The following is a 23,488-nucleotide window of genomic DNA, read 5'->3' on the forward strand; positions in this document are numbered from 1 at the left end:
CATCTATTTTATTTTATCTTATTTTATTTTATTTCATTTATTCAGTGACCTTATTTGGGTATAACAGGAAGTATCAGTCAGCAACAGGAAAGTCCTGAACTCCATTCAGAGGGAAACATTCATTCATTCCTCCATTCTTGTGTTTCTAGTGCAGAGGTGGTTTCAGGTGTGGTGTGGACTCTGTGGGCCCTCAGGTTCCACACCCACAGTAAACCCAGTCCAACACACACATCAGAAAACTAGTCTACCCACATTATTCTACAGATCACACCATTTTCCTCAGTGGGTTTTACAGGCTGTAGAACACATTACAACCTGTGACCTTTGACCCTTGGGGACCCTTTACTGAACATGCAGTTCTGTGGTGCAATGTTGTTTATTGTTTATTACCTCCGCCAAAGAATGGTGGGGGTTATGTTTTCATCGGGGTTTGTCTGTCTGTGTGCAAGACAACTCAAAAAGTTATGGACAGATGTGGATGAAATTTTCAGTAAATGATGATACTGGCACAAGGAAGAAATGATGAAATTTTTGGTGGTGATCAGGGGGTGGGGGGGGGGCCTGATCGGCCCTGGTCGGAGGTCTGCACTGTCCAAGTGCTTTTCTAGTTATTATTACTACTATTTTGCTAGTACTTCCAAATGTGCAACTGCATTTTTTCACTCCTTGTTTTTTTTACAGTTATTGTTTTGTTATATTTTTTGTGGTATTTCTTGGGTGTATATTCAGTGTTTGGGCTGTAATTGGAACCTCAGTGTCCAGGCTCTGCCCAAAGAATCAATAAAGTTCTATCTACTCTAATCTAATCTAATCTAATCGTACTTTCCAGACTATAAGACGCTACTTTTTTCTCATTTTGAACCCCATGGCTTATACAACGATGCGGCTCAAGTATAGATTTTTACAGGCTAACGGCCTCCAGGGGGCGCTCTAGCAGGAAGCAAAAAAGCGAAACAGACAGGTGGAAGAAGTGATGAAGAGGAGATTTAAGTTTAACTTTGAACAATAATTTTTCATGTCATACACAAACCCTCATCCTGTAAAACGCACGAAGAAATGCATATGATGCAGCTTTGAAGTTCAAACCAATCGATCTGTCTAAGAAGGAAACAGAGCTGCAGCACGGAAGAGACAACGAAAGAGATGTAGGAGTGTGACGGAGCCTTTCTGAGGATGTTCAACTGAAGAACACTGAAGAAGACTGCACTGGTTTAATGAGCAGAAGGAAGAGGAAGACAGAAATCAGTGACTGTTGTGGGTTTGTGAACCAGCCTGTTCCTGACGTTTGACTGCTGTGTTACAGGCACTGTTTGGAAAAAAGCAGTAAAGGTATGGAAATAAATATTTAAATCATCTGTCTGTTTACCATCTTTCTGTGGAAATATTTTATGTCACAACGTGGACACCTGCGGCTTATAGTCAGGTGCAACTTATATTCAGGTGTGGCTTATAGCCCGCAAAGTGCGGTAGTCTAAATATTATTATTAAGTTGAAAACATCATGTGCGTCTTTCCTTGTGACACAGGTGCAGATGTCATTTGGTGGGTTTTCAGGGTTCACATCCATATTTTTTCCAGTGTATAAACCCAACCATGTCAGCAGTGAACCCACCGGGTCACTGGTTCTTACCGTGGTGTTGGTGCGTTTCGCTGCCGTTTCTCAGGAACTCCACGTTATATTTGGAGCCCTCTGTTCCCAGTAAGTCCTGCTGCTGCCTCACTATCTCCTCCAGTAGACGACAGTTGTTCTTCTGAAAAATGCCTGACAAAGAAAACAACAGCCATGAGCACTTAAAGGGATGGAATAAGAGCAAATCCAACTGGAAAACCACCACAGACTGGATCACCCACTGAATAAAGTGCAAATCTACAGGAGAAACTATCATCGGGTTTTCTTCTTTAAACTAAACACAGTCATTTTCATCTTTCCATGTGGTGTCCAGCGATAGTTTTCATTATATCTGTTTTTAGACAGAAGACGGACACAGTAACACACCCTAACCAATGGTTCTGAACTGGTCTGGGTTCAGGACACTAAATGAGGTCCATTTAAACCCAAACTAAACAGTAAACTCAGTTCAAAACTAAAAGTTCATTCAGTCACTTATTGAAGAATTAAACCCACTGAGGTTTTAGTCCAGTGGAGGTAAAACCAGATCTGATGGAGTCAGTGTTAGACCTGTGTTTAAACATGGATTAAATAGAAACTGTTGGTTCGTCTTTTATGGTGTTAATTGTCTGGTGTTAATTATCATTACAGCACATTACCGTCCCCTACTGTTGGGGAGTGGGAATGGACGGGGCTCAGATCCATCAAAAATAAAACACAGGATTGGTTTATTCCCTCCTCCAGGAGGTATTGTGATCACTTGTTTTGCGTGTTTGTTTGTTTGTTTGTTTGTTCTCATCTTCAGTGTAAAACTCTTCCACCCATCTTTCCCAGATCTTCCCCACAGATAGGCCTAGGCCCTGGGACCAACCCAGTCCATTTTGGTCCCAGTAGGACAAAGTTCAAGGTCACAGCAAGGTCACAACATCTACAGTTTTCCATCTGTCATCACTGAGACATTTTCCAAAATTCCAAACGACTCCGATTCTCCTCCAGTTGGATCCACCTGTAGCTTAGAGCAATCTCTTGTATGTGGAACTAAATTGTCCACATCCACTGTGGAATGTGGACTCTGTGGACATTTACACTGAACACTGAAAATCCCATTTCCCACACATTTAAAATTAGAACTCAACTAATACTGATGTGAATTGAATCTAATTGGACAGACACATGACTGGGACCAGATTCAACTGTTTCTGTGTATGGAACAACCTGGAAACTGTTGGATTTAAACAGACAGAGTGGATCCACACATGCACAGTGTTCAGGCTGAAGGAGGAGGTTTGCGTTCTCTGAACACTTGTTATTATTATTTGAACCCAGACAAAGGCCCAGGACCCACTGGAAACCGGTTTGGTGGGTCAGGACCCAAAGTGGGTCCTGACCCACCTGTTGAGTCACTGCTGGAGGCCATCTCAGTTTTCTGTTCAGTCTGTGTTTCCAATAAGTGCCTTAACTGTACACCACAACAGAACATAGTACCTTCATGAGCTTCATGATGAAACTCACCAGCGTAAAAGGAACTGTTATTTCAGCGTCAGATTCTTTTAGTTCAGATCTGTATCCAAAGGGGAAACAACAGCAGCTTCCGTTTTGTTCTTAATTCACTTTGTATGACTGACAATTGTCTTATTGACTCTCATCCTTCTTAGTTTTAATGTCAGACTGACTCATTATTCACTAAAGCTGTAAGAAAATATCAGTTCTGCAAAATATTGCGATATTTCATTTCACAATACTGTACCGATATTAAAAAGTACTGTATGGATATTTTTAGGTATTTATTCAATTGCAGATATTGTGGAGGTTCATTTTTGTTTTTCTTTTTTGTTTCTATTTTATTTATTCTTATTTCACACTCTTTTATTCAATAATGTTGGTTCCTTTGTTTGGATTGAACTCAAATCCTGTTCTGATGTTAGTTGTGAACTAATAGAATCTGAACATTTGAACAGGATCTGAAACTGGAATGTGTGTAAAACAGAATTTCAGTTTGAACACAGTTGGAACATTTGCTGATAGAACATTAGATCCTGTTGGGATCAAATACTAATTTGTTTAGTATTTGTGCAGATTTATGATGGAATTCAGTTCTTCAAGGAAATAATCATTTAAAAAAAAGAAACAAACAAAAAATTTCCTTTAACAGTATCATGATATATCGGGATATATCGTATCGTGATCCTAGTTTTGTGATTTGTATCGTATCGCCAGATTCTTGCAGATACACAGCCTTAGTAAAATCTCACCTCTGACAGTCTGAACCTAAATGCACACACGTACACAGGGTTGTCCAACTCACAAACAGCTGATCTCAACACGGCCGCACCAATAAAATAATAACCTCTGAATAATGACAACTCCAAACTTTTCCTTCTATTTTAGTGAACAAGATGTAAATTAAATTCTGAAAATGTTTACATGCACAAACCATCCTTTCATAAAAAAAGGGTGAATTACCTGGAAAAACTGAAATTTCTTAAGGAAAATAAGTGCAATTTTTACTATATTATGCCTCAATTTATCATTTACACATGCACATTCGAACTAACTGATCAATGGATGGATTACAAAAGCACTAAACATTCAGTAATAGACAGAATACTGGTACAGTTTTAGAGTTAGGAAGTAAAATGAGTTGGACCCCTTTGATTGGTAATATGTTCAGGGTAATTTCTGCACGTCGCAAATTCATCCCATGGGCCACATTAGAACAGAACACAATATATTATATATATATATATATATATATATATATATATATATATATATATATATATTAGGGCTGCTTGATTATAGAAAAAAATAATAATCACGATTATTTTAGCAATAATTGAAATCACGATTATTAAAAACGATTATTTGTTAACCTTAAAGTTGTTTTTTTTCTTCTTGCAAAACAATGTAAAATATACTCTTTAAACATAAATAAAGCTTTTAACCACTAAAACAAAGTATGTTCACTTTTGTACGAAACAAAAAAAATCTTTGAATGCAAATAAGTGTACTGTAAACTCAAGTCTGTTTCCTTTTGTAAACAAATAGTGCACTGGAGTTAAACTGCTATAGACTTGCCATAGAACTGGAGCAATAAAAAAAAAAATAACTCACATAAAGTGCAAATTATAAATTCAAGTATGTTCAGTGTAGTAGCAGCTGGTGTAAAATGATGTGTTGAAGGCAAAACCTAGCGTTTGTCCAGTGGATTCACCATTTGTCTGCAGCCCCAGTTGTCCGTGGTGTTAATGGAGCACACACCTTTAACCAGGGAATGGACAAGCAATTCTGTTTTCTTTTGGGGTCTCTGATGTTGATGAGTAGGGAGTTGCAGCGTAAAGAGATTCGGAGATTGAAGATTGCATTGAGGATGAAGTTGTAGACGGAGTTGTTTTTTTGTGTGTTTTGGTTTTTCATCAGATTATCATAAAGGTGGCAGTGGTTCAACTTTAGATGGTTACAAAGGTTTGTTGTGTTCGCGGTCGGTGTGGACACAACTACCAAACACTTTTTGCATGTGATGTGTTTTTGCTCTCCTTCTTCTTCATCAAACCCAAAGTGATTCCATACAGTTGAAGTTGACTTGCCTTTTTTGTTTACCAAGCACTTCTGCTGGGATACTCCTGACATTTTTCAAGACCGCTGGTACAACTGTCCTCATGAGGTGGACCTGCCAGCTGGAGCTAAGGGGGGTGAAGCAGCTCATGGTAGCTTGCGTGCGCATGAATTAAAACTCCAAATTAATAATCAATTTTTCTCGATTACATAATTTTTGTAATCGTTGAGTGTAATAATCGAAATCGTAATTGAATTTCGATTAATTGCACAGCCTTATAAATATATATATTTTATCATTACACAACTTGTGCAACACAGTTACAGGTGGTCTGTGCCTCCAACAGTGCACTATACGACTATATACAACACAATACAACACAGAAATACTGTATATTAAAAGAAGATGGATATAAAATAGTGTGTAATGCAGATATGTGCAAAAGCAGGTCAGTTTTAGCCCACGGGCCGTAAGTTTGACACCCCTGCACTACAAGAATGACAATGGAAGCAGATCCCACACCACAGGATCTTCTCAGATTGCAGCTGTTTAACACTGAAGGGGACAGGTTAAAGGGGGAGGAGTCAAGTGCAAGGGGTAAGGGGGAGGGGCCAAGGGGTGAATTGGGACTGGGCAAAAGTTTTATCCTCCCCCAAAAAAGGGAACACTCACTGAGCCAAAGAGTAAGATTCAAATGTACCTGAGAACACTTGCTAATTTTCTTTTTTTTGTCATAAAGTTGTATTTTTCTAAATCACCTGTGTAAGGAGCTTTGGCTTGGCATCTAACCTGACAGAGTTCATATCAAATAATAATAATAAATCACATCACAGAGTTATCATTGCAAACACTTTAACTCAAATTCAAGCACTTTTCAGACCTTGAAAACACAACACTGAAATTCAAGCATTTTCAAGGATTTCAAGCACCTGTATAAGGGCTGTTAGAAAATATCAGTTCTGCAATATATCACAATATTTCATTTCACAATACTGTATCGATATTAAAAGTACTGTATTGATATTTTTAGGTATTTATTCAAAGGCAGATATGGGGGAGGTTAATTTTTGTTTTTCCTTATTGTTTATATCTTATTTATTATTTTTATCTCCACCAAGGAGGTTCTGTCTTTGGCGGTGTTAGTTTGTCTGTCTGTCTGTCTGTCTGTCTGTGCAATATAACTCAAACAGTTATCAATGGATTTGGATGAAAATTTCAGGAAATGTTGATACTGGCACAAGGAACAAAGGACTACATTTTGGTGGTGATGGGGGGGGGGGGGGCACTGATCTGCCTTGGCGGAGGTCTGTGCTCTCCAAGTGCTTTTCTAGTTTAACACAGTATTATTAATTAAATAATGGTTATTTGAATCATCCTAAAAGCACTTTTTACTGTCTGAGAGGCAGATGGGAATTCCTTTGTTGGGAATGAACTAAAATAATGTTCTGAACTAATAGAATCTGAACATTTGAACAGGATCTGAAACTGGAATGTCTGTAAAACAGAATTTCAGTTTGAACACAGTTTGAACATTTTATGATAGAACATTAGATCCTGTTGGGATCAAATGCAGATGTGTTTAGTATTTGTACAGATTTATGATGGAATTCCATTCTTCAAGGAAATAATCATTTAAAAAAAAGAAACAAATAAAAAATTGCCTTTTTAACAGTATCATGACATATCGTATGATGATCCTAGTGTTGTCATTTGTATCGTACCTCCAGATTCTTGCAGACACACAGCCCTAGTCCTGTACCAACCCTGATTTAAACACTTGTTTCCACTGGGCCGCATCACATCAACGTGACACCAAGCACACACACACAAACACACACAAACACACACACACAGTCTGTGACACATCATGTGCTACAAAGCAACAGAGTCACGTGACTACTGGAATCCGCTCCATGTTAGTGCTGATGCGTTCAGGTGCTATAGGAAAGACGGACACAAGTTCAGCTAAAGTTAGGCTCAAACTACCCCCCCAGCACTGCACCTGACCCGGATGACAGGACCGGGCTGACAGTCCCAGTAGAACCGTAAACCCCTCAGGTTCTGTTTGAAGTGGCTCCACTACACACAGACTCGGTGTCATTCACACGTTACCGTTATCGTCGTAAACGCTGACATAGGAAATCCCCACGGCCATGCACCACACCACCAGGTTGGCTATGTCCGTGTAGTCGGGCTCTTCCTCCGCCACCAACAGGCCGATGTGCACCGGCAGCTTCTCCACGGACCTCCCGTCACACACCCACCGGGACCGGCGACCGGCGGCGGCGGCGCGGGCTCCGGGCACCGGGTAAACGGTGCCGTCCGGGTTACGGTTCAGCTTCTTCTGTTGGCCCGGAAAACCAATGAGCGCCACGGGCAGTAAGAGGGCGGCCACGGCCCGTTCCCACAGCCGACCCTGGAAGCTCCGAGCCCGGACACGGAGCCAGCACACCACGGTTCTGTTGACGTGGACCAGGAGCAGCAGCAGCCGCCATAGCAGTCCGTACAGCAGCGCCATTCACAGGCTTTAATCCTGAACCTAAAGAGGGGAGCGGTGCACGGGTACCGTACGGGGCAGTAGAGCGGTTCTCCTGAGTGCCAGCCCCGGGTCAGTCTCCTCCTTCAGCCCCGGGTAAGTGTCCTCATTCAGGGGTCCGTCCGTCCACACAGCTCCGTCCGCCCGCCGCCATCTTCGGCTGTTAACAACTGTGACGTCACCTACAGCGTGATACACGTAGCTCACTGATTGGACAAAACACCAGTGACGTTGCATGTCACTTTTTTCTTCTTTCAAAAACTTTATTTTCTGGACATTACCGAATAAGTACTGGATTACAAACAAAAGCAGAATTATACAGCTCAAGATTTGACATAATGTATATTCCCTCCAACGCTATTTTCTCTCGATTTTCTGACGTGGAAGAAATGTGTAACTTTTGTCATTCTTGTCCTGAAACTACTCTTACACTTATTCCTTCTGTGTGAACACTCTTCTAACTTCTGGTCTAAAATTAAAAAATATATCATACCTAAAAGTAATGAAAAAATAACTGTAACATTTCAAAATGTAAATACATAGTTTGAACACGACATTCGTAATTTAGAATTTGTTGTAAATTTGATCGTTTCATTTTGAAAATTTCATATACACAAAAATAAATATACCAAAACACACCCCAAATTTTGAAATCTTTCTGATGGAATTTGAAAATGTATTAAATCTTTAGAATTTATCTTTAACAAAAAAAAAAGCTCTAGCACCCTGACAATTTATAAAGAATTCTTTAAAATAGACTGAATTCTCTGATGCATTTATTTTTGTTAAATATGTTATTTATTTATTTATACTACTATTTGTCTATTCTGCTTTGTGTCTTTAAATCTATGCATTATTTTCTTAAATTTGTTCAAATGCTGTTTCTTTTTGACATCTTGATGTTTGTTTGTTCAAAATTTATATGTCTTGTATACCCAAATATTTTCAGTAACGTTCAGAAGAAAATATCCTGTCAACTCTTTCATTTCTAAATTCAAGGATGTGGATAACTCCTGTGTTTTTTGTGGACATGCCGATGAAACTTTAAACCATTTGTTTTTAGAATGTAATGTCTCAAAGCAATTTGGGTCTAACTTGTGTTCTTATATCCTCACCCATGTTAACATGCCATACTGTTTTTCCCTGAAAGATGTCGTTATGAAAATAAGAACAAATGTCTGCAGTATGTAGTTAATTTTCTCATTTTATTTATTTTAATATTATCATTTTATAAGCCAAAATTTTCAGCCTCCAAACCAACCTTTCCTTTTTTTTAATTGAATTTAACTCACTTAGCCCTTGTTAATAATAATTTAAAAAAAGGACATTTCTTGACAACTATAAGATATTTAATGTATCATCTGACACTTAGTGAAATTTTAGATGAAAAACTGATGTATTTATTTTTTTAATTTATTTATTTTTTGTATATAAATTATTGAAAATGTATCCTGTATATATACTGACTTTATGATTGTATTCTATTTTTGTATCTGTATTCGCATGTATTGTGTGTATTGTGTTATATGTTAAATGTTTAACAATATCTGTAAATTGATATTTAAATCAAGTTTTAAAAAAATATATATACACTGTATACATAAAGGAGGAAAAAATGATATAAAAGAGACAGGACAATTAAAAACAAACAAATTTTATTTTCTCCAGATTTGCTGACATTGATGTAAACTGTACCTGTATCTGTAAAAATGAGCCAGAAACAGTTTAGCATTTATTTTACGCCCGTGCCTCCTCTAACATGCGTTGGAGGGAACTGGAGAAAGTTACTTTTAACAAAACCACAAAACCTATCTCACTATCTCCAAGGGAAATGAGAACTACATTTAATTACTGTAATCCTACTGATGGTAAATATCAGATTCCTAAGGCTCAGTTCTCCAGATCCTTCCATAAAATCACCATCTGAGGTAAAGAATTAAACATGTTTTAGAAAACATTAGCCTTAGCAAAAAATCGTAAATGTGAACGTACCCTTAAACTGTTTGATCATTTATTTTTGTGTGTGTCATGTGAAAAGTTCATGTGTGAGGATAAGAGACACAGAGAGGCCTTCTGTCCTGGCACTGGGATTCATCTGGACTTCAGCCCATTCTGTCATGAATTCTATCATTTCACATTTGGAGCTCAGACTGTTTCTGTCAAACTACAACCAACAGCATTTAGGACTGGACTAGACTGGACCAGAGACCCACACCTGGACTAGTTTCACTGCTTTTATTCTGGAACCATGTGACCTGTAGACCAGTGGAACCATGTGACCTGTAGACCAGCGGAACCACGTGACCTGTAGACCAGTGGGACCACGTGACCTGTAGACCAGCGGAACCACGTGACCTGTAGACCACCTGTAGACCAGAGTTTATTGGTCCACAGGTGTGGTCAGGTTGACTTTGACCGCTGGTCCGTCCCGTTGTCCCCTCAGACCTGCCAGGTAGACCTGAGGCCTGGGGACCCCGCTGCCCCCCTCCCTTTGGGTTTGGCTCTCAGCGTCCTTAGGGGTCCAGGTCTGGGTGGCGTTGTCCCTCCTCATGTGGCTCTGGGGGGTCTGAGTGGACACGGTCACCCTGGTCCGGAGGTCGGCCTGAAACCATGAAACACCAAACCTGGGTTCATTCTGTCCTAAACCCCACAGTACTGGACTGGACTGGACTGGACTGGACTGGACTGGACTAAACTGGACTGGACTGGCCTGGACTTGACTAGACTGGACTGGACTAAACTGGACTGGACTGGACTAGACTGGACTGGACCAAACTGGACTGGCCTGGCCTGGACTGTCAGTGACTCTGGTCCTTCTCTGACCCGGTTCTGTTCCCGGCTCTCACCAGTTTGATGGCTCTTCTTCTCAGTTCCCACTGGTTCCACTGGTATGTCCTGCAGATGTTGGTCTCCAGTGGGTGGACGTCTGTCTGGGTCCCACTCTCACACTTGGAGATCGGCTTCGCCACAAAACTGTCTCCTGGTTTCATCTGCAAAAAACAAACAAACAATGACATGAAGCAGAAGAGGACGTTGCCATGGAGACGACCTGCGTCCCACAGCACTTCTGCCTCTGACTGAACGAGGGATCCTAACGAGTTTATGTGATAATAAACTAAATACGAGCAAAGAACTGCTGAATCGATTCAGTTGGGTTCAAAAATCACTTCAACTCGTTCACTTAAATGAATCAGTTCTTTTAAATGAATCGATTCAACTTGTTCATATAAATGAATTGATTCTTTTAAACGAATCATTTCAACTCCTTCACTTAAATGAGTCGATTCTTTTGAATGAATTAATTCAACCCGCTCACTTAAATGAATCGATTCTTTTGAATGAATTGATTCAACTCATTCACTTAAATGAATGGATTCTTTTGAAAGGATTGATTCAACTCGTTCACTTAAATGAATTGATTCTTTTGAACAAATTGATTCAATTCGTTCACTTAAATGAATTGATTCTTTTGAACGAATCGCCCCTCACTTCTACTGCTGTGAATGTGGATGAAGTGAGTCCAGACCTCAGAGTATGGGCTGACACTGGGGAACTGCTGGTGCAGTCTGAGGAGTTGAATCAGTTCTGGGGAACGTTTGGCCTTTTCTGCCACTTCTGAAATGAACTGATCAGGAGCCGCTGAAAAGTGGACGGCAGCGTCTGTGGAGCTGAAGACGAAGAGTTTCTGCTGGTGTTTGAGGATCCCAATATGAGGGTCTCCTGTCAGAGAAGTACATATTTAAGAAGAAGAACAAATGAACACTCACAACATTTTAAAGACCCAAACGTCCACCTTTAACCCTTACAGACCCAAACGTCCACCTTTAACCCTTACAGACCCAAACGTCCACCTTTAACCCTTACAGACCCAAACGTCCACCTTTAACCCTTACAGACCCAAACGTCCACCTTTAACCCTTACAGACCCAAACGTCCACCTTTAACCCTTACAGACCCAAACGTCCACCTTTAACCCTTACAGACCCAAACGTCCACCTTTAACCCTTACAGACCCAAACGTCCACCTTTAACCCTTAAACCCTTGCTGTCCTGTGTACCTGGCAGCAGCAGTCCGTCTCGTTCCACTAGTGTGTATCCACAGAAGCCGTTAAACTGCAGAAGAACCTGGTCAAAGTTGGACAGGTTTTCAGGGAACAGCCACTCCTGTGTCTTCATCTGAGCTGGATCGATGCGTTCAGCTGAGCCCCAAACGAGACACCAAGAAATAAATACATGAACTAGAAAAACACTCGGAGAGTGCAGACCTCCACCAAGGCAGATCAGTGCCCCCCCACCCCCCCACCCCACTCCGCCTCCGATCACCACCAAAATGTAATCATTTGTTCCTTGTGCCAGTATCAACATTTACTGAAAATTTTCATCCAAATCCGTTCAGAAATTTTTCAGTTATCTTGCGCGCACACACACACACACACACACACACACACACACAGACACACACACACACAGACACACACACACACAGACACACACACACACACACACACACACACAGACACACACACACACACACACACACACACACACAGACAAACCAATGCTGACAAAAACAGAACCTCGCTGGTGGAGGAAACAAAAACACTCAGAGCACCGAAGTGAGCAGTGTGTGAGTCCATCTGAGCTACAGGTGTGGAGGACGTCCTCACCTGAGCACTGCTGCTCCCTCTGCTCCTCAGTCTGCTCCTCAGTCTGCTGCTCCCTCTGCTCCTCAGTCTGCTCCTCCCTCTGCTCCTCCCTCTGCTGCTCCCTCTGCTCCTCCCTCTGCTCCTCCCTCTGCTGCTCCCTCTGCTGCTCCCTCTGCTCCTCCCTCTGCTTCTCAGTCTGCTGCTCCCTCTGCTCCTCAGTCTGCTCCTCAGTCTGCTCCTCCCTCTGCTGCTCCCTCTGCTCCTCAGTCTGCTCCTCCCTCTGCTGCTCCCTCTGCTGCTCCCTCTGCTCCTCCCTCTGCTTCTCAGTCTGCTGCTCCCTCTGCTCCTCAGTCTGCTCCTCAGTCTGCTCCTCCCTCTGCTCCTCCCTCTGCTCCTCAGTCTGCTCCTCCCTCTGCTCCTCCCTCTGCTGCTCCCTCTGCTCCTCCCTCTGCTTCTCAGTCTGCTCCTCAGTCTTCTCTAACAGTTCATCCAGGTACGTCTCAGAAAACATCTTGGCCTGGGAGACGACAAAAGGCTGCAGGTTCAGGGTGATGGTGCTGAGGATGTGCAGGAGTTCAGCCTCATCCTGAAGACCAGACCAGACCTGAGACAGCGACTGGAACAGAGGCTGGAACCAAGAGGAACCAAATATGAGCACTTTAGAACAGAGGCTGGAGACCAGAGAGGAACCAAATATGAGCACTTTAGAACAGAAGCTGGAACCAAGAGGAACCAAATATGAGCACTTTAGAACAGAAGCTGGAACCAAGAGGAACCAAATATGAGCACTTTAGAACAGAAGCTGGAGACCAGAGAGGAACCAAATATGAGCACTTTAGAACAGAAGCTGGAACCAAGAGGAACCAAATATGAGCACTTTAGAACAGAAGCTGGAACCAAGAGGAACCAAATATGAGCACTTTAGAACAGAAGCTGGAACCAAGAGGAACCAAATATGAGCACTTTAGAACAGAGGCTGGAGACCAGAGAGGAACCAAATATGAGCACATTAGAACAGGACTGGTACCATCTGAGGACCCGTAGACCTGTAGACTTGTGGACCTGTAGACCTGTAGACCAGTGGACCCATAGACCTGTGGACTAGTGGACCAGTGGACATTTCTGCTCCAGTCATCTGTGATCTGAATCCCACTTGAATCCACTGTGACTCTAGTTTGTAAAGTATTCATTCCAGTGCTGATGATCTGCCCTGTTTCTGCTAACACAGACGTCCTGTGGTCCTGGTCCTGGTCCTGTGGTCCTGGTCCTGTGGTCCTGTGGTCCTGGTCCTTTGGTCCTGGTCCTGTGCAGATGAAGATGATGAAGGGAACCAAGTGTTTCCTCTACGGCTCTGTTCAGACTGAAGGGAAATGTGGCCCAAATGTGACCTGGATCTGATCTGGTACAGACAGCCTGAACAGCACTGATCTGAACCAGACCACTTTCATATGTGGTCCTACCTTCACCTGTTCACTCTGTTCAGTGTAAACTCATGTGTTCAGTGTAAACTCTTCCTCTCTTCCTCCTCCTCTCTCTTCTCTCTTCTTTCAGCTGTTGTCCTGTCAGTCTCCTCTCCTCCTCCTCTATGACCTCCTCTCTTCCTCCTCCTCTCTCTTCTCTCTTCTTTCAGCTGTTGTCCTGTCAGTCTCCTCTCCTCCTCCTCTATGACCTCCTCTCTTCCTCCTCCTCTCTCTTCTCTCTTCTTTCAGCTGTTGTCCTGTCAGTCTCCTCTCCTCCTCCTCTATGACCTCCTCTCTTCCTCCTCCTCTCTCTTCTCTCTTCTTTCAGCTGTTGTCCTGTCAGTCTCCTCTCACTCCAGCTGTTTTCTGTCCTAAACTCTTCTTCTTCTTCTGTTGTGTCTGTGCTTCTTCCAGACCTCTTCTGTCTGCATTTCCAGTCCAGTTTCAGTGCCTTTGGATGCTGAAGGAAACTGGACTTCCTGACACCTGGACTTTCTTGGACATTTCTCTGGAGGACACACCTCCATTTTTCCCTCTTCTGATGCTCTGTCTCTCTTCTCTGGTTCATTCCTTTTCCTCTTTTCCATTTTTACAGTACCACACTCCTTTCTTCAGTCCAGTCCTGTTCCAGTCCTGCTCCATGGGTCTGGTACCACAGTGTGTTCCACACTCCTGTTCTGCAGACACAGGGGGTGGAAGGAATTCACAAACGCTGGGACACCTGCAGGAATTGAACCACCAACTTTCCAGACTTGATCAACCTCCACTGCTGCAGAACTGCTTTCAGTTGTTCACCCATTTCTTGTTCTCCTTTTTGTAGAATTCTGAAATGTACTTTATTTTTCAGTTTGGTTTAACCTTACCTTTTTTATTCCTCTGTCAGTTCACTCTGACCTTTGGACCATTTACAGCTGTTCATTAAACTGGAACTGATGGAATTTACAGACACAACTGGAACAAACTGGGCTGGTCTAACACTGTAGACCAGTAGTGTGTGTGTGTGTGTGTGTGTGTGTGTGTGTGTGTGTGTGTGTGTGTGTGTGTGTGTATGTGTGTGTACAGACTTACAAACACTGTGGCAGTGGGAACTGCAGACTTAGACTGGAGCGTCTGTTTGAGGAGTTTCATCTGAGACGACAGTTCAGTCTGGAGGAGTTCAACACTCTGAGCACACACACACGCATCAGCCTGCACACAAACAAACAAACAAACAAAAAACAAATAAATAAACACAACACACACGCATCAGCCTGGACACACACACACACAACACACACAGCGATCAACAAACAATAAAGAAACAAACAAAAAACCACAACACACACAGCCATTAACAAACAAACAAATAAATAAAACAAACAAAGAAACAAACACAACACACATGACCATCAACAAACAAATAAACAAACAAAACAACAAACCAAACATCCTTCCATGCTCTCCTCTCACCTGTATCCTGTTCAGGAACACCTGGTGCTGTGTGACGTTGTACAGAGCCTGTTTGAGCAGAGGCAGTGGGACGTCTGTCCCTGGTCTGCGTCTGTCAGGCTGGCTCAGTCTGTCCAGTAGAAGGCTGTACCTGGAGGCCAAACCCTGGGACACACTCAGCTCACTGTGGATGCGTTCACTGGTGGATGGATGAACTTCATGGAGCACATCAGGCACTGGGAAGAATGAGGACATGGGAGACGTTTACAGTCCCGTGGGTCTCCTACTGCCTGGGTCCCTCTGGACCCTCTGGACCCCCTGGACCCCCTCCTTCCAAACAGTGGAACCCCTGTGTGTGTTTCTGTGCCTGGGTTCATACTCAGTTCCTGCAGGTCCAGGTCCTTCTGTGGTGTCCTGCTGACTCTGTTAAACAGTCGGATCCCGGTGACGATGGACGACAGTTCCCTGAGCTGCTGCTCCTTGTCCCGTTTGAGGAGAACCATGAACGCCCCCATTTCAGTCTGAGGGAAGACACTCTGCAGCGCAGCTGGAGGAAAAACCACACAAGCATCTGTATGACTGCACAGCTACACACACACACACACACATATATATATATATACACTCAACAAAAATATAAACGCACCACTTTTGTTTTTGTTCCCATTTTTCATGAGCTGAACTCAAAGATCTAAAACTTTTTCTATGTACACAAAAGGCCCATTTCTCTCAAATATTGTTCATAAATTTGTCTAAATCTGTGTTAGTGAGCACTTCTCCTTTGTCCTTTGCTGAGATAATCCATCCACCTCACAGGTGTAGCAGATCCAGATGCTGATTAGACAGCAGGATTATTGCACAGGTGTGACTTAGGCTGGCCACAATAAAAGGCCACTCTAAAATATGCACTTTTACTGTATTGGGTGGTCCAGGGGGGTCAGAAAACCAGTCAGTATTTGGTGTGACCACCATTTTCCTCACAGTCTTCTTCATGAATTCTCTGAAACAGCTTTGGAGATGGCTGATGGTAGAGAAATGAACATTCAATTCACAGGCAGAAGCTCTGGTGCAGATTCCTGAAGTCACATGACCAGTGCATATTCCCTCAAAACTTGTGACATCTGTGGTATTGTGCTGTGGGATAAAACTGCACATTTTGGAGTGGCCTTTTATTGTGGCCAGCCTAAGGCACACCTGTGCAAAAATCCTGCTGTCTAATCAGCATCTGGATCTGCCACACCTGTGAGGTGGATGGATTATCTCAGCAAAGAAGAAGTGTTCACTAACACAAATTTAGACAGATTTGTGAACAATATTTGAGAGAAATAAACCTTGTGTGTACACAGAAAAAGTTTTAGATCTTTGAGTTCAGCTCATGAAAAATGGAGCAAAAACAAAAGTGGTGCGTTTATATTTTTGTTCAGTGTGTATATATACATATATATATATATATATATATATATATATATATATACACACACACACACACACACATATATATATATATATATATATATATATATATATATATATATAAACTAAAGATGCTGTGCAGGGCAGCTGGAGCACAAACAACAGGAAGATGGACCGATGACACCCTGGGTTCATGTTCAGGTCAGGACAGACTGGACTGAAACAGACCCTGTTTATTCAGTTGGATCTGTTTCTGATGATAATAATACTAATAATAATAATAATAATAATACTAATAATAATAATAATAATAATAAACTTTATTTGTATAGCACCTTTCATACAGAAATTGTAGCCCAAAGTGCTTCACATTGATTGAAAAAAAATACAATATTAAAATACATTTAGATTTGATTAGAAATACAATAAAATAAAAATAAATATAAAAACAGCGCACATTAAAATATTTGATTATACATAGAATTTTTGAAGTGCAAGAAATAAGATGAAATTTGAAATACAGTAAAATAAAAAATAAAAACAGAAATACAATAAAATAAAATAAAAATGAAAAAACCGCACATTCCTGGTTCCTGAATTGTGACCCCATTTTTATCTCCTTTCAAAGGCTGATGAGAATAAAAATGTTTTTAATTTGGTTTTAAATATATTCAGTGAACTGGCTTCTCTAATGTCTTTTGGAATTGTATTCCATAACTTTGGTGCATAGTTAGTAAAGGCTGCGTCCCCCATTTTCTTTGTAATATTTCTGGGAGTTGCTAGTAACCCTGCGTTTGATGACCTCAGTGTTCTAGTTTGTACATAACTGATCAGTGAGTTTGCAATGTAACTTGGTCCGGTTCCATTTAGAGCTTTATACGTGAGGAGTAGTATCTGAAAATCAATTCTGTAGGTTACCGGTAGCCAGTGCAGGGAAACCAACACTGGAGTAATGTGCTCTCTCTTCTTGGTTTTGGTTCATAACCTAGCTGCAGAGTTGTGAATCAGCTGAAGTCTGTCTGTGCTGCTTTTTGGGAGACCTGTAAGGAGTGCATTACAGTAGTCCAGTCTGCTGGAGATAAAAGCATGGACCAGTTTTTCAGCATCCTTTCCATTTATAACCGGCATTACTTTGGCTATGTTTCTGAGGTGGAAGAATGACGTTTTAGTGACTTTCTTTATGTGGGACTTAAAGTTTAAGTCTGAGTCTATAATGACTCCCAGACTTGTCACTTCTGGTTTGATCCAGGAAGTGAGTTTGCCCATCCTACTCATCAGCATTTCCCTTTTTGCTTTTGGGCCAACAAGCAGGATTTCAGTTTTTTCCTCATTCAGTTTCAGAAAGTTCCTGCACATCCACTGATTCATTGCTGTGAGGCAGTTTGTAATGGAATGGATGGCTGTCACGTCATTGGGTTCTGCGGAGATGTATATTTGTGTGTCGTCCGCGTAGCTATGGAAGCTAACATTATGTTTTCTGATGATATCTCCAAGTGGTAGCATATATAAGGAGAACAGTAGTGGACCCAGGCAGCTCCCTTGTGGAACCCCATAGCATGTATCGTGTGTTTGACACGTGATCTCCAAGCCTGACGTAGTACTGTCTTCCCTTAATATACGTTTTGAACCACTGTAGTACACTGTCACAGAGACCTACGAGCTTTTCTAGCCGATTAATCAGGATGTCATGATCAGTTGTATCAAATGCAGCACTTAGGTCAAGGAGGACCAGGATTGAGACCTTGTTGGCATCAGAGTTGAGCCTGAGGTCACTGATTATTTTGGTGAGGGCGGTCTCAGTGCTATGACCAGCCCTGAAGCCTGATTGGAATTCCTCTAAGATGTTATTCTCTTTGAGATAGTGGTTTATTTGAGCAGAGACTATCTTTTCCAGTACTTTGTCTATGAACGGGAGATTAGATATAGGACGAAAACTGGTCATAGCGTTACTGTCAAGGTTAGGTTTCTTTAGTAAGGGTTTGATAACAGCTGTTTTGAAGGCATCTGGAAAGATACCAGTATGAAGAGATTTGTTTATGATTTGGAGTAAATGATCTGAGACGCTGTCAAATATTCTCTTAAAGAATGCAGTGGGAATTGGATCGACACATGAGGTTGAGGAGTTACATTCCCTGACAGTTCGATAGAAGAACCATCAACTTTAATCTGAGCTGGAACGAACATGTACATCACAGGTGTCAAACATGTGGTCTGTGGGTCAAAACCGGACCACCTAAGGGTCCAGTTAGACCTGTGGGATGAATTTATGAAATGCAAAAGTGACACTGAAAATATTTATGATCAACGGAGTCAAAATCATTTTAGTTCAGGTTCCACATACAGACCAATAGGATCTCCAGTGGATCAGACCCCCTAGTGGGCTGGTTTTAGACCTTCTAGCGGGCCAGTTTTGGCCCCTGTAGAGGGCCGGTTTTGGACCCAGTAGCGGGCTGGTTTTGGACCCTCTAGTGGGCCAGTTTTGGCCCCTGTAGCGGGCCAGTTTTGGACCCTCTAGTGGGCTGGTTTTGGCCCCTCTAGCAGGCCTGTTTTGGCCCCAGTAGCGGGCTGGTTTTGGACCCTGTACCAGACTGGTTTTGGACCCAGTAGCGGGCCTGTTTTGGACCCTCTAGCGGGCTGGTTTTGGCCCCAGTAGCGGGCTGGTTTTGGACCCTGTACCAGGCTGGTTTTGGACCCAGTAGCAGGCCTGTTTTGGATCCTCTAGCGGGCTGGTTTTGGCCCCTCTAGCAGGCCTGTTTTGGCCCCAGTAGCGGGCTGGTTTTGGACCCTGTACCAGGCTGGTTTAGGACCCTGTAGCGGGCCTGTTTTGGCTCCCTGTAGCTGGTTTTGGCCCCTTGGACCCGTATGTTTGCCAGGCCTGTCCAGTGTGTGCTGAAGGCGGTTCCGGTCCAGACCTGTGGTCTGGCGGACGGCGTCGGCGTCAGTGGGCGGGCCCATGCCGGAGCGCAGCAGGATGTAGGAGACCAGCTGACGGTACAGGGCGTCCAGCTGGTCCCGCCCCCTGGCTCTGCTGTCGGTGATGTCTCTGCTCAGTGGACTCAGTTTGGACTCCAAGACCTGGTGGACCTGATCCAGGAACTCACCTGGACCAGCAGAAGGGACAGGTTTAGGTTCTGACAGAACTGGACCAGCAGACAGGACAGATCTGGGAATGTCTTTTGACTGAAATAAATGTATTTATGCGTTTAACTTCAGAAAAAGATATGAGGATGAATGTCAGTTTTCACTTACGTCGACTGGTGTAATTCAGATCAAAATACAGCTGCATTTTGATCGTGTCCAGAGACGGACTGCACTGTTCCAGGAGTTTATCCAGACACAGCTGGAAGAAAGAGAAGAAATGTTATTACCCAGACATTAGACCCATCCACACTGACATTAGACCCATCCACACTGACATTAGACCCATCCACACTGACATTAGACCCATCCACACTGACATTAGACCCATCCACACTGACACACACTGCATCAAAGATGGACATAAATTAAATATATGGAACAGCTGATCATGTTGTACTGCTGTAGACCCTGGACCCTGTAGACCCTATAGGCCCTGGACCCTGTAGACCCTGGTTCTTGTAGACCTGTTGGGGGTCTCTGTGGGTCCTGGACTCACCTCTGTCAGTTTCTGGACGTCTTTCTTGGTCAGTGTGCGATCAACATTGAATCCATTTCTTGGGTCCAGAACAACAGCTTTCACCTACAACAACAAATATATGAACACTGTGTTCTTATTTTACTGTATATGAGGGTCATGATAAAAATAATAAAGATATATTTGAAAAACAATATAAATATATACACTGCTCAAAAAAATAAAGGGAACACTTAAACAACACAATGTAACTCCAAGTCAATCACACTTCTGTGAAATCCAACTGTCCACTTAAGAAGCAACACTGACTGACACTCAGTTCCCATGCTGTTGTGCAAATGGAAAAGACAACAGGTGGAAATTATAGGCTATTAGCAAGACCCCCCCACTAAAGGAGTGGTTCTGCAGGTGGTGACCACAGACCACTTCTCAGTTCCTGTGCTTTCTGCTGATGTTTTGGTCACTTTTGAATGCTGGCGGTGCTTTCACTCTAGTGGCAGCAGGAGACGGAGTCTACCACCCACACAAGTGGCTCAGGTGGTGCAGCTCATCCAGGATGGCACATCAATGTGAGCTGTGGCAAGAAGGTCTGCTGTGTCTGTCAGCGTAGAGTCCAGAGCATGGAGGCGCTACCAGGAGACAGGCCAGTGCATCAGGAGACGTGGAGGAGGCCGTAGGAGGGCAACAACCCAGCAGCAGGACCGCTACCTCCACCTTTGTGCCAGGAGGAACAGGAGGAGCACTGCCAGAGCCCTGCAAAATGACCTCCAGCAGGCCACAGATGTGCACGTGTCTGCTCAGACAGTCAGAAACAGACTCCATGAGGGTGGTGTGAGGGCCCCACGTCCACAGGTGGGGGTTGTGCTTACAGCCCAACACCGTGCAGGACGTTTGGCATTTGCCAGAGAACACCAAGACGGGCAAAGTTGCCGCTGGCGCCCTGTGCTCTTCACAGATGAAAGCAGGTTCACACTGAGCACATGTGACAGAGTCTGGAGACGCCGTAGAGAACGTTCTGCTGCCTGCGACATCCTCCAGCAGGACCGGTTTGGCAGTGGGTCAGTAATGGTGTGGGGGGGCCGCACAGCCCTCCATGTGCTCGCCAGAGGTAGCCTGACTGCCATTAGGTACCCAGATGAGATCCTCAGACCCACTGTGAGACCATATGCTGCTGCGGTTGGCCCTGGGTTCCTCCTAATGCAAGACAACGCTAGACCTCCTGTGGCTGGAGTGTGTCAGCAGTTCCTGCAAGAACAAGGCATTGATGCTCTGGACCGGCCCGCCCGTTCCCCAGACCTGAACCCAACTGAGCACATCCGGGACATCATGTCTCGCTCCATCCACCAGACTGTCCAGGAGTTGGCGGATGCTTTAGTCCAGGTCTGGGAGGAGATCCCTCAGGAGACCATCGGCCACCTCATCAGGAGCATGCTCAGGCGTTGTAGGGAGGTCCTACAGGCACGTGGAGGCCACACACACTACTGAGCCTCATTGTGACTTGTTTTAAGGACATGACATCCCAGCTGGATCAGCCTGTAGTGGGTTTTTCCACTTTCATTTTGAGTGTGACTCCAAATCCAGACCTCCATGGGTTAATAACTTTGATTTCCATTGATCATTTTTGTGTGATTTTGTTGTCAGCACATTCAAGTATGTAAAGAACAAAGTATTTAATAAGAATTTTTCATTCATTCAGATCTAGGATGTGTTCTTTTAGTGTTCCCTTTATTTTTTTGAGCAGTGTACACTGGAATATACAGACAGATACACACAAACACACTGTTTAAACAGTCAAATAACAGCTTTCATTTTTCTTATTTTGACAATTGTTCAGTACAGGTTCTTATTTATTTATTTTTACTCTCACCAATAATGATAAATATTACAGTTCAGTTCACATTCACATCTGTTCACATTTTATTTACAAACCGTTTCTAAATGCGTATGCCCGTGTATTCATACTCGACCATATTCACAGCCCATGCTAAGGACGCCTCCCCCTCCTACTACAACTCTCATTTTAAGGAAATATACTTTTGCTATTGATGGAGTTTTTTAAATATTTATTTTTTTGTCATGGGCTGTGAGTTTGGAGGCTCCTCCCCCTTTGTGGGCGGAGCTATTGAGCAAGAAATAATTCAAATGTCCCTCCTTCAGCAAAAGCTTATTTCCCACTATTTGCGTTTGAACACTTTGTAGACGGTCCCTAAGCGGTCCGTGCACTAAGGTCCTGCTGAAGAAAGTAATTTATTTTTGATGTAACGAAATGCGGCTCATTTGGGCTGAAATGTTGTAGTCTGTTACCAGAACCAAGATCACAACAAGGAAACATCTGTGCTTTGTGCTCCTTTAGTTTGTTCACTATTAACGACCGAAGTCCAAATGTGCCAAACTCCTGCCAACTGTAGGTACTTCTGCTCATGATATTAGGACCTTATTCTCGTTAAATAATGATTTAATTTTTTTTAACTATTAGTATTAGCATTAGCACTAGTATTAGCACTAGCATTAGTATTAGCACTAGCATTAACACTAGTATTAGTATTAGCATTAGTATTAGCATTAGCACTAGCATTAGCTCTAGTATTAGTATTAGCATTAACACTAGTATTAGTATTAGCATTAGCACTAGCATTAGCTCTAGTATTAGTATTAGCACTAGCATTAACACTAGCATTAGTATTAACACTAGCATTAGTATTAACACTAGCATTAGTATTAGCACTAGCATTAACACTAGTACTAGCATTAGCACTAGCATTAACATTAGCATTAGCAGTCGCTAAAATGAACTTACCATGAACGCCACCAGAGCCTCAGACACAGAATGTCCTCTCAGTGAACACTGCTGCACTATTTCACCAATTAAGTTTTTAATCACATTTTCTGCGTGAGCACGAGACATTTCAGGTTCGGTAAATATTTCCAAAATTAGTTGAAGTCAGTTGTTGATAAGCTAATCACCCAGCTAACAGTAACATCCGCTGCAGTTTGTTGTAAGTGGTTGCCATAGGAACCCGTTTCCGCTCACCCATTAGTGTAATAAGAGTCTATGGCCAGCAGAGGGAGCTAGACTAAAACATGGACTGAAAACCTGAACAGAACCAGCAGAAAAAACAAAACTATTTACATTTAGTAAAACTTCACATTATTAATAACTCTTTGCTTCCACTTGGTTTTATGTGTATGTTTTAAATCAGATAATATTTTAATTTTCAATATCTA

The 23,488-nt window shown here is 42.7% G+C and overlaps 2 protein-coding genes across 2 annotated transcripts; both read right to left on the bottom strand.

Moving 5' to 3' along the window:
- Positions 1-1,600: 1,600 nt before the first annotated feature.
- LOC115414914 (dehydrodolichyl diphosphate synthase complex subunit nus1-like) lies at positions 1,601-7,941 on the bottom strand. The gene is made up of 2 exons (XM_030128277.1): positions 7,277-7,941; positions 1,601-1,761 (listed from the first exon to the last, which is right to left on the bottom strand). Exons 1-2 carry the CDS (start codon positions 7,680-7,682, stop codon positions 1,616-1,618), a joined length of 552 nt encoding a protein of 183 aa, XP_029984137.1. The 5' UTR covers positions 7,683-7,941; the 3' UTR covers positions 1,601-1,615.
- A 2,123-nt stretch (positions 7,942-10,064) lies between these two features.
- On the bottom strand, positions 10,065-23,262 carry LOC115414918 (cilia- and flagella-associated protein 206-like). Its single transcript, XM_030128280.1, has 12 exons — positions 23,061-23,262; positions 20,285-20,368; positions 19,897-19,987; positions 19,560-19,748; positions 15,614-15,781; positions 15,256-15,470; positions 14,875-14,994; positions 12,782-12,974; positions 11,759-11,905; positions 11,227-11,420; positions 10,547-10,690; positions 10,065-10,302 (listed from the first exon to the last, which is right to left on the bottom strand). The coding sequence occupies exons 1-12, from the start codon at positions 23,166-23,168 to the stop codon at positions 10,081-10,083; spliced, it is 1,875 nt and encodes a 624-aa protein (XP_029984140.1). The 5' UTR covers positions 23,169-23,262; the 3' UTR covers positions 10,065-10,080.
- Positions 23,263-23,488: the final 226 nt, after the last annotated feature.

This window comes from Sphaeramia orbicularis, chromosome 24 (assembly GCF_902148855.1).
Source record: "Sphaeramia orbicularis chromosome 24, fSphaOr1.1, whole genome shotgun sequence".
In the NCBI taxonomy this organism is placed as follows: Eukaryota; Metazoa; Chordata; class Actinopteri; order Kurtiformes; family Apogonidae; genus Sphaeramia; species Sphaeramia orbicularis.

Excerpts from the sequence above, each read along its gene's own strand:
- LOC115414914 (XM_030128277.1), bottom strand. The coding sequence starts at position 7,682 with ATGGCGCTGCTGTACGGACTGCTATGGCGGCTGCTGCTGCTCCTGGTC. Across the intron at positions 1,762-7,276 it reads CAGCGTTTACGACGATAACG|GCATTTTTCAGAAGAACAAC; the intron begins GTAACGTGTGAA and ends TTTCTTTGTCAG.
- LOC115414918 (XM_030128280.1), bottom strand. The coding sequence starts at position 23,168 with ATGTCTCGTGCTCACGCAGAAAATGTGATTAAAAACTTAATTGGTGAA. Across the intron at positions 20,369-23,060 it reads AGGCTCTGGTGGCGTTCATG|GTGAAAGCTGTTGTTCTGGA; the intron begins GTAAGTTCATTT and ends TTGTTGTTGTAG. Across the intron at positions 11,421-11,758 it reads AGACGGACTGCTGCTGCCAG|GAGACCCTCATATTGGGATC; the intron begins GTACACAGGACA and ends CTTCTCTGACAG.